The 11,329-nt window shown below is 40.4% G+C and overlaps 2 protein-coding genes across 2 annotated transcripts; both read right to left on the bottom strand.

The window, feature by feature from the left end:
• Positions 1 to 147: 147 nt before the first annotated feature.
• On the bottom strand, positions 148 to 1,744 carry rps15 (ribosomal protein S15). The gene is made up of 4 exons (XM_085929974.1): positions 1,653 to 1,744; positions 1,223 to 1,308; positions 454 to 688; positions 148 to 312 (listed from the first exon to the last, which is right to left on the bottom strand). The coding sequence occupies exons 1-4, from the start codon at positions 1,653 to 1,655 to the stop codon at positions 199 to 201; spliced, it is 438 nt and encodes a 145-aa protein (XP_085786100.1). The 5' UTR covers positions 1,656 to 1,744; the 3' UTR covers positions 148 to 198.
• A 1,101-nt stretch (positions 1,745 to 2,845) lies between these two features.
• On the bottom strand, positions 2,846 to 8,999 carry cnn2 (calponin 2). The gene is made up of 7 exons (XM_085930391.1): positions 8,856 to 8,999; positions 6,395 to 6,516; positions 6,251 to 6,317; positions 5,647 to 5,784; positions 5,415 to 5,531; positions 4,813 to 4,959; positions 2,846 to 4,194 (listed from the first exon to the last, which is right to left on the bottom strand). Exons 1-7 carry the CDS (start codon positions 8,907 to 8,909, stop codon positions 3,895 to 3,897), a joined length of 945 nt encoding a protein of 314 aa, XP_085786517.1. The 5' UTR covers positions 8,910 to 8,999; the 3' UTR covers positions 2,846 to 3,894.
• Positions 9,000 to 11,329: the final 2,330 nt, after the last annotated feature.

The raw sequence follows: 11,329 nt of genomic DNA, 5'->3' as shown, positions 1-11,329 counted from the left end.
ATTTGTGCACATTTAACATGTCAGATTATATGCAAAACATCTAGTTTGTTCCCAAGTATTTTTTTAAGGGTAGGGGGAATTCTCAAAAAAAGACAGGAAATCAATGAATATGTCAAACATCATGGATTAAAAAGTCAAGCAGACAGGTTTCATGGAGTACCCATTTTTGTTTTTATTTATACAAAGTGTACAGCCATTTTACTTCAGAGGGATGAAACGGGAAGAGTGTGTGGCTCCAATACCGGGACGACCGTGCTTGACTGGCTTGTAGGTGATGGAGAACTCACCCAAGTAGTGGCCACACATCTCAGGCTGTTGGCACAGAAAGCTTTATTTAGTAATGTGGCAAATGTCATATCAATGAACGTTTGCACAATACAATGTCATAAAACTAAACAAAGACCACGCAACCAGTTCTACGCATTTGCCCACTGCCGGTTGCCAAAAACTCACTTTGATTTCAACCTGGTTGAAGGTCTTTCCGTTGTAGACACCAACCATGGAGCCGACCATCTCGGGCAGGATGACCATGTCTCTCAGGTGGGTCTTCACCACCTCTGGCTTCTCCATGGGTGGAGCTTCCTTCTTAGCCTTGCGCAGACGCTTCAGGAGGGACTGCTGCTTACGGCGCAAGCCGCGGTTCAGTCTCCTCCTCTGGCGGGCGCAGTACAGCTGCATCAGCTGCTCACTACACAGGCAAAAAGAACTAGACTTTTACCATTTGTGCTTGTATTTAAAAAAAAAAATAATTGCATGGTCCTGCAAGTCACTGGTAAAACATTGTACTACTTGTCAAGACTATGTCCTGTAGTATTTGTGTTGTCAAATGTCAACAGAAGAGAATAAGCGTAAGAAATCAGGAGTCATTATTTTTGTTTTTTGGTGTAATGTGTTAGCAAAAAAAAAAAAAGGTATAATTTTAAACAGCTACTGTCAGCCAGGCCCTAGTATTGACAATCATAATGCAAAACCAATGCTTTGAGCATTGTAAGCAGAGTTTGCTGACATTGTCTAGTGCTATTTGTTTTCTCCAATTCTCACTGCAAATAAAATCCAGCGAGGGTAGCCTCACATTTCTTGGAAGTTTATCTATCTCTTCTTTCTTTCCATGGAGGAAATCATGCGGACACAGTTGGTCTAAAGGCCTAAATTGCAGCCGTGACACAAATCAAAACAAGCGAAGATAAATACAGAAAAAAAGTCCTTGCAGTGTCCAACTTACTAGGACATGTCCAGAAGCTGATCCAGATCAACACCCCTGTAGGTGAATTTCCTGAAGGTACGCTTCTTCTTGATTTCTGCATCCGCCTGGAAAGGCAAACACATGTATTGAAAATTTAGACATACAAGAAAATAATACAAGTAGCTGTTTCATTTATAGATTAAAGTAAGCTGGAAATGAAATGTAAACATAATGCGGATACATTACAGTTACAAACGATCGATGCTAGCACTTAGCCTAGCACAGCCCGTAACGTAACCACAGAGCCAGTGAACACATCTCGCCAATATGAATAATCAACATCTAGGACTGGGGGGTTGTCAACAGTAACAAACAACCGAACGCTACATTCGTTTGACCCCAACATTGTTAGAAAAGGTCAGATGCATTCAGATGGATTTTAGAAATTTAGCGGTGAGTTACTACCTACCATCTTGCCGAAGGTTCCGGGGGAAAGGGAGGCGCGAAATCTCGTTCGTCCTCATATCGCGCGATGTCAGTCACATGCGGCCGTCTTTTTTTTATGGTGGCTAAACCAGCAGGTGGCAGCAAAGCTCTATAAACAAAGTTGACATGGCAACGAATGTGCAATTTATTTATTATTATATAAATAAGGGGGGTTATTTATCGAACAGTGGTGTCTACAAAAGAATTGTACTGAGAATATATGTCTCTATCAATAGATGGAATAGAACTTTAATGGATATACATTTTACAGTGACAGTTTCATATACTAATGGCTGCATTGTATTGCAGTTAATATTTCTGTTGATGTTGTATTTTCAACTCAGCACTAATTATCCAAATGTTGCAGTAGCATTAGTAGACTAAACTTTTAATTTGCCATATGCCAATAAGCACTTCATGATCTGATTTTTCCATTGTTTAATGTCTTTAATTGCACCTGAAGGCTGCTGTTTGTTTGTACCTTGTCAATTCTACATTATTACAAGTCTATTTCCACATAAGATGAATAAAGTATATATTTATCAAATAAGAAGTCCATCCATCCATTTTCTGAACCGCTTCGTCCCCACGGGGGTCGCGGGCATGCTGGAGCCTATCCCAGCCATCATCGGGCAGTAGGCGGGGGACACCCTGAACTGGTTGCCAGCCAATCGCAGGTTACACAGAGACAAACAACCATTCGCACTCGCACTCACACCTAGGGCCTACCAAGCATGTTTTTGGGATGTGGGAGGAAACCGGAGTGCCCGGAGAAAACCCACGCGGACACGGGGAGAACATGCAAACTCCACACAGGGAGGGCCAGAGGTGGGATCGAACCCACACCCTCCTAACTGTGAGGCAGACGTGCTACCTCAAATAAGACGTGTAGTATAAAATTGACTGCAGTTTAAGAGCTCAAGTTCTTACAGAAGACATCTGACACATGCTGGACATTACAATCACTTAAGTGTTCATGTCTAAAAAAAGTAATTCGAATTTTGTCAAAGTGAGAACATATTTTGCTGTTTTCCAGTACAACTGTAACGTAGAATGCAACGACAACAAAAATGACTTGCAAGTCACTTCTGATAAGTATTACTGCAAGTTTCATGAGTCATGACTGAAGACCATTCCAATAGAAGAGTGATAAATAGTACACTAAACCACACTAGATAATGAATAATTATTTATTACATTGTATCAACAAAACAACTACACTTGCTAATTTATTCTGTACACTTAGGTAAAACTAAAAAGCATCATAATACAGGTTCAATTAACAGGAATTACAATGCTCATATTCTCTCAGATTTACTAAAACAATGAAAACAAATTAAGAGCTGTTGTAGTTTTGTTTTTGTTCTAGGTGTACTTTATAAATTAGCAGGTAAGTTCATAGGTCAATTAGTTTTTCCACCGGTAATAATAACTCGAGGTAAAACAAAACAACCATTTTATACTTCAAATGTTATTCAGAACATGTAGAAAAACAGGCCAGATTCAATTCACTATTGTGTATAAATAGCAGAACTGACCACTTGGTTTACACTCCAACCAATGTAAAAGGAATGTTTGAGCTGATATACAAAATATCCAGTAATTCATACTTGGAATGTTCAAAAAAATGGATTGATTCATATTCAATCACCACCCCCTTCTTTTGTCAAACAGGTTGGACTGGTTACATAGCCAATGAAAATGTATACTGTACTGTAATTTAAGAAAACTAAAACCGTGTGAACAAAAGCCCCATTTGTCTCTTAGAGAACTGATTACTGTCTGACATGACACCTGTAACATCTCTAGAAATATAATTTTGTAGGCGTTTTAATCTAAAGTACAGATATCCGAGAACAATATGGTGCCCTTAAAATTTCCCTAAACACAACTAAGATGTGGTACAACACTGGTGAAAAGGAAATTTGGCACATCAAAAAATTCCCTGCGATACAAAACTACTTACAAAGAGCCAAATTGGCTTTTGTAGTCACTTTCCAGATACAACTAAAATCACACAAATACAGTTAATTTTGATATGTGTAACAACCATGGGGTAAGAGAAACTCAAATACTATAAGGATATGACCACCATCCTTGGGATATAAAACTAAAAACATCTGCCTTAAGTATTTTTCCTTTCTTTCTTTTTTTTGCAGGGCATGACTCGGTTTACACGAACTCTCTCCCCCCCTTTTAGCAAACTTCTTCTTTCTCAACCCCCTTCAGTAATCAGTCCCGTCATCCCTGTACACCTGCTCCTCCTCATGGTAACCCTGGTAACCCTCATCTTGGTAATCTGGAATGTAGGCTCCGCTTGCTCCATTAGTTTCATCTGTGACGTCGCCGCCCTTGGTACAGTATTTGGCGTCATAAATCTGCCGGCCCAGGCCAAAGTTCTGGCCGCTCTGATTGGCTCCCTGGCTGTAGCCCATCTGGAGGGACATGGTGCTGTTGTCGCACTTATCCGTGGCCATTTTGTGGTCATAAATGGCGCGTCTTGTTCCCGGAGCGGTCATCCCGGCCTAGAAACAAACGCATCAGTAAGCTTCTCAAGAACACCAACGTCATTTTTTCCATTTCCTGGATTGTGTTGCTCACTGATGACAAGTGTGCGCTTCTCCCACCGCCCCAAAAAAAGCACATCTCTTTATTCAAGACCCAACATGACATCTACAGCTCATGGCAGAGGAATGACCGCCTCAGAGCATTTTCCAATTGCAGTCTCACAATTCTCTTTTTATGACATGCTGCGTCTTCTCTCCCAGTCAGTCACAAACAGAAGCACTGACCTACATTTACAAACTAACTTCTAATTTAGTGGACCAGGGTAGGACCAGGCTGGCCCGTAAATAGAAAAGAAAAAAAATTGCACGTATAACTGACGCCCATTGGGCGACAAAACTTGTTCCATCCATCTTCAACTAGCAAATACACATCCGTAGCTATCTACCTGCATTATTACATTAAATAAATCATAATCATGACATATTTTATTTACATGTTTTTGTGTTCATATTATTGGCTAAAAATAAATTCTGCTACAACTGTGGCAGTTTATATTGTATTTTTGCATAGCATTGATTGTTTCTATAATGATGGATTAACTTGGGGAAGTCGCCACCTACTGCATCTTTCCATACCTGGCTTGCCCCTTTGTTGGTTCCCATTTGCAGACTGATTGTAGTGTTGTCCATAGGGGGCAGCATTTGACTTTTGGGGTCATACAAATGCCTCCTGGTGCCATATGCATTCATACCTGCCTGGCTGGCACATTTGTTGGTCCCCATCTAAAAAGAACAAACAAAAATAGACATAAGTTTACCATGAAGGTTTTTCTAAAGTTAAGCTCAATATGAGCCTTGGCTCAAAAAAAAGTTAGGAACAGATTTCCGCAGTGTATACACATCACCTAAACTAAAAAAAAATATATATATATTTTTTCCTCTGTAAAAATGTCGGTCAGGTTTCACAGCATATCAAGTCCGGAGAGCCCTCTTACATGCTTCTTAGCGCCTAAAGCAATGATAACAAAGAAAGCCTTAAGAAGCAATACAATGAGGAGCTCTGACAGACAACTATGCAGTGACATGAGATCATGACGATCTGTGCTTTCGCAACAGTTTCACACATACGGGGAACATTTAATAGCTTGAACGCAGTGTTGGTGTTGTTGAAGGAATACTATATCAGTTGTTAGTATCGTAAACAGGAAAAAAAAAAAAGGTTATTAAATCATTTGTACCTGGAGGCCAATAACACACTGTCCAGCCTTCATCTTCTCCTCATCAAATGTCCTCTTCTGCTTGGCTGCATATTTTACGCCAATATCAACCCGGGACTGGGCGCCGTTGGTCTTGGCCTGTCCAAAGAAAACAAGGTCACGGTGCATCATTCAGCAAGTTATCGCTTCAGTTGTGTTGAGAATTGCTTGCCAGTATGGAATGTTGTTCCAATGTCAAAATGGCAACACTTACCATACTTGCCAGTGCCAGCAGTGTGGTCTGTAACTGCGTCTTATTGCCGTTCTCATACACATCGTTGGCCTCAAAGGTGTCATGCGGCTTAAGGCCGTACGCTTTGATCGCCGTGATGAAGTTGGTCAAGTTCTCGAGCTAAACAAAACAAAATCAAATTAAAGAAAAAAGATTAGTGAAAATGTTCCTCTATCATTTGGCACCCTTTAGATCCATGGGCGTTTCTAACCCATTTTTGGGGGGGGTGCTCAAGCGCCCCAAATTGAATCCCAGCTCTCCTAAAATTTAAGGGATTTGGTTCATTTTTTAATATATAATGCATCCTTTCAAAACAAGTGACAGAAGTGTATTACCACATAGTACAAAAGTAAAAGATTCATTGAAATATACTAATGCAAAGTTGGTGTAACAAAATGTGAGTTACCGCCAAAATGTTGATCCTATGACTTTATGAATATGTTTGTGGTCTTTTTTTTTTTTTTTTTTATCCTCCTTTAAAATAAAGAGAGTACAATGGTGCTCTAGATAGTTCCAGGTCACAAGACGCAATTATGTAATTAACATCATCGCACTGAATATAAAAATGCATCATACACCCGCTCACCTGGTGCCAGTTGTGAGACGAGTTGTTGATTGTTTTCACAGAACCAGGCCGGAGTTTGTTAATAAGCCTGTGAGAGAATGAAATAGCAGTTGAAGCATCTCAAAAGCCGGCGACGACAAGGGAGGTTTTGTCATCTCTGCTTACTGGCACAGAATGACTCCATTTTTGAGGCCATTATGGAAGTCAGGGCCAATGGTGGCCCCGGTCAGATCCTCAATCCAGATCCTCAGCTCCTCCTCCTTCTGGAGGTCGTATTTCAGTGCAATCTGTCCAGGAAGACGGGTCAAGAGGCCATTAGAATTCCTTGGGAAGTGATTCCCCCCCCCCCCTCTCTCCCTCATTTATAATTGTTTCTTGCCACTGAGTTGGTTTCCTATGTCAAGGCGGTCAAAAGGACGTATTTGATGTAATAAAAGTTTATTATGACTGAATATCGTGCTTCACGGTCATCTCCTCTATTCCCCTTAGCCTCAGTAACAGTATGCCTAAACATAGATTTGTCATTTTTTTAAGAGCTGAACATTAAAAAAAAAAAAGATAACCGTTGACGCACGCGCGCGCACGCGCACACGCGCGCACACGCGCACACGCGCGCACACGCGCACACACGCGCGCACACACGCGCACGCGCACGCGCACGCGCACGCGCACACGCACACGCACGCACACGCACACACACGCACACACACACACACACACACACACACACACACACACACACACACACACACACACACACACACACACACACACACACACACACACACACACACACACACACACACACACACAAGGATATCCTGTTTACGAAACTGCTAAACTCACCCCAGAGTAAAAGTAGAGAGGGTGTGTACGAATGGCTTCATAGTACACAAGGTTTTGTTTTTATTGCAAGTTAAAAGCAAAACGTGTTGTGTAGACATACGGGAGCAATTCAAGGGAAGCATTATAAACATAGAACAGGTATCCTTTTCTGCTTTCCACACCCACCTCTATAGTGAAGGATAAAACAAATGGTCAATTTCCCTCGGAGAACCAAAGTAAATGAAAGCATGAGCTAGAAAATAACCACAAAAGCACATATTTTGCTGCTTAAATTACAATTTACTAATCCCCTGAGAAGAAAACTAACATTGGTTATTTTAATTACACTCAAAAAGCCCTATAGATGTGATTTCCACAGACATGTTGAATGCCAAGAATGCAATCAACATGGGGTCCTAATAGCATTTTGAAGCTGTTGGAAACTTGTCAGAAGTGGCTTTAAGACAAAAAAAAAGCAGAAAGGGAGTATGGAAGAGTTGAATTCCTGACACTTTACAGCGTAGCTGCTATGTCATTGATGGCAGGAAATACCAAAGTCGGCGGCTATAGGCCTCCTCCCTTCAAGGTTGCCTGCCGTTTAAAGGTCTTTGAGTCTGTCCACATTTGGGGAGGACGCAAGATTTAGTTTCTCCAGCATGATGCACATAAGGAGTAAAATTGAATTTCTGTTTTGGATGAATTAAGTATTTAACTATATGCATTTAATCAAGACTTCAAGGAGTATAATTGAAATGATTTAAAATTGCCATTAATACACCCCCCCGTTGGGAGGGGGGGGGGGGGTAATTTTGTTAGTTGCTATTGATTGTGGCAACTAAATTGATCCAACGTATCTACTAAATGGTCTATTGATCTTTGTTATCTATAGTATTGATCCATCAACTGTATCTTGTAGATTATATTTATCTAGCCAAGGTACTGTATTGATCTTTTACCAACCATATCATTAGAGCCATCTTAAATGTATATGATCGGTATTATGCAGTAAGAACATATAACATATGGTGGTAAAGAAATATTATCTCCAGCATCAGGTTTGGTATTTTAAGTGGATCCGGATGGTCAGGGGGGAACTTTAGCACACTTTCTCCACACAAACGCACTATTTCACTCCAGAAGTTTCCAACAAGGAAGGTCACTTGGGAGACACATTCCACACCGGGCCTTCTTTGAAATGCGTGAGCCGAAGAGAAAAAAAAACAAGTAATCGAAAAGGACCAGGCTCTCCAAGAAAAGTAAAGAGTAGGACCTCTGAATGTGACATGGTAGAAGTTTTCATGTTTATTTCATATTTATTTAACAAATAAATAAATTGGTCATGTCTAATGGCTGAATTGCGCGATGCGCTAATAGGAGTCACAATGCGGACGTGCAATATGCAAACAGGTTCGAAAATGCTCAAAACTGATTTTAAATCTGCCACAGCGACACTTTTGCCAGAGACAACGCCCAAATGCTACTTTGTACACACTTCTGCGCGACTGATTTTTTTAGTTTAAGGGTACTATTTTAATGATAGATGCGTCATCAAATTGAATGAATTTTCCAACATATCCGCACATTTCTAGTCAACTACGTTTATAAGGGAATACTTTTTAATTGCGTGTAGACTTTAGTTTCCCATCTACCTCAACCAAAGACACGCATCAAAATGGAGGCTCCGCAGACGTACGTACGGAGAAAAGCGCAAAAAGAAAGAAGGTGCGCAAAAACTTTCATGCAATTCACACTGGTTTCATTTTTACAGCAAAAGAAAATAAAAAGCAACAACTTTACGCACCTTGTTTCTTACTTCCGCGGTTAAGCCGTAAGCAGGACCTTTGTTGAAGCTCATTGTGAGGGTTTATTTGTCAAACCGAGTCAAAACCGAGCCGTTTGCAATTTTTAAAGTGAAGAAAATAACTCGGCCGTGGCAGGAGGTTGGACTAAATACTTCCTTTCTTTTTGACGGCAGCCAATTAGAAACCGCTCATGGTTTCGTCCAAAGAGTAAGACTGAGCAACAAGAGAACTCCCCATTATGCTTAGACTTTTTGGCATTTTAGGAGGACAATTTCGGGACCAACTTTCTTTAAAAAAATAAAATAAAATAAAAAAAACAAATTATTCAATGATTTTATGTTTTTGTTTACAAGAAATATAGCCAATTTATCATCATCATCATCATCATCATCATCATCATCATCATCATCATCATCATCATATCATCATCATCATCATCATCATCATCATCATCATCATCATAATTTGATTCATCCAGCTCCCTTGATTTTACCCAGTAGTTCCAAAATATACTGCTGTCACTGTGAAATGAAGTTGCCTAAAGTGCAAGTGTCGATCCTGTGTAGTGATTACAGTTCATTTCACCGAGTTGTGGTAGGCTCATGTTTACTTTGTCATACCTCATATGACATGCATTTGGGAGACGGTGGTGTTTGCATTTGACACGAAGTGTGAAATGATCCCAAATTTTGGACATTCTCTTTCTTTCAAACACTAGCTTTGCGCTAACCGTGTGTGTGTGTGTGTGTGTGTGTGGGGGGGGGGGGGGGGGCTTTGGAAAACGCCACGATACAATATTTAATGTAATAACCGCAATACAGTTAAACCTCAAAACCGATAAACGTGCACGTACCTATCTTATCTTATCACATTGTCTTTGACAATCGATCCCAAACTCCTCCTATACCCCGCCCCCTTTCCATTCGTTAGGCGCCGATTGATATGAAAAAAGTCCATATATGGAAGGAAACTTTCCGAATTCCTGAAGGGTAGGAGTGCTCCAGGGGTCCTTCCCTGCATACCAGAAAGCACTATACCTTAGTCGACCCTTTTTTTTTGTCGCACGTTCTTGACTCACTGTTGTAAAAAAAAAAAAACAAGCGCGCCGAGCTACTGAGGTGACGTAATGTCGCCCCCCCACATCCCACACTACCCAAGTACATTATGCTACAAAATGACGACTTCCTTCACACAAGTCCGAACAAAAGTAACAAAGTACTTACAGTCTTACATTTGACTTATATGGAAGTACATCCACATACTTGCGTGAAAAAAGAAACAAGACTTGTAAAAATTGAAGTACTGAACTCCTGTACTTTGAATGATAACTGATAACTTTGCAAACTGGGGGAAAAAACGTAGCAATTATTACCTAAATTCCCTTGATTATTTTGACTGTTTATTTACAACAAATATGTATCCAGGCCAGAGGTGCAGCCCAAAAAAAAAAAATCAAGGTGATGGGTCGGGTGAGAATGATTTCCAGGAGTGGTCAACCTATTCAGAAAGCAGGACAAGGTCATTAATTAAAGATTTGCTAAGCACAGTTTTTCCCCGGGCACCTCTCCTTCCCGCCGTCCGTCAACATTTATTTTTAAGGGGTTTCTTACACTTGTGCTCACCCTGGGTATAAAATACTAACATTGCATTGCATACTGAACATATCTCTTTTCATCTGTCTTTGCTAGCTACATAGAGTGTCAGGCAGAGTTCAAACTCTCTCACTAAATGCCAGAAAGAACTTAATTAACCTGTTCATCAACCTTTGTGCTATTGTGCTTTGTTTACCTAACCCTAACCTCTGATGACTAAACAGGAACTGGTCTTTTTTTTTTTTTTTTTTATATCATGTTGCAAAATTACACATCATTACACATCAACACGTCAATGGTCTCGCATGAGTCGAGCTTCACTAAAAACTGCCTGTTGAAATGTTTATGTGCACACACAGCTGCTGGTGACATCACCCAGGTGTGCACAGACCTGATTCAGAGTAAACACCTGAGTGAAAATCACGACTCATCCTGCTGAGTGTCTGTGAGAAGGCGACGTCATTGACTAATTGACTAATAGCTGGGAGTGACACACAAGCAACTTTACATTCTGACTGCTGACATTTTGGATGGTGAAAGTAGCCTATAGACTCTGAAGTTGTGAAACCCAAATACTGGTCCAGTCTCATCCGTTCTAGAAAATTCTGAGTACTAGTGGAGCAACTGCCTTACTAGTAAAATGAATAAATAAATCACTACTCATGCCACTTTTGGCCTACTCGCTCAAAATCACATTACAACCTTTCACTCTTTAAGTACTCATCTAAAAGTACCCAATAGGTAACAATAAGGCACTAGAAGTACAAGTAATTACTGCACTATATTGTCTGATGACTGAGTACAAAGGTAAATGGATTTTAAGAGGGACAAAAAAAAATCAAAGTTTTATGGGTCATTTGACATCCTTGGTATTATCCAGC

This window comes from Syngnathus leptorhynchus, chromosome 14 (genome assembly GCF_054491065.1).
Source record: "Syngnathus leptorhynchus isolate UIUO chromosome 14, UIUO_Slep, whole genome shotgun sequence".
In the NCBI taxonomy this organism is placed as follows: domain Eukaryota; kingdom Metazoa; phylum Chordata; class Actinopteri; order Syngnathiformes; family Syngnathidae; genus Syngnathus; species Syngnathus leptorhynchus.
Note: the sequence above shows the minus strand (reverse complement) of the source record. Positions and strands in the feature narration are given on the sequence as shown.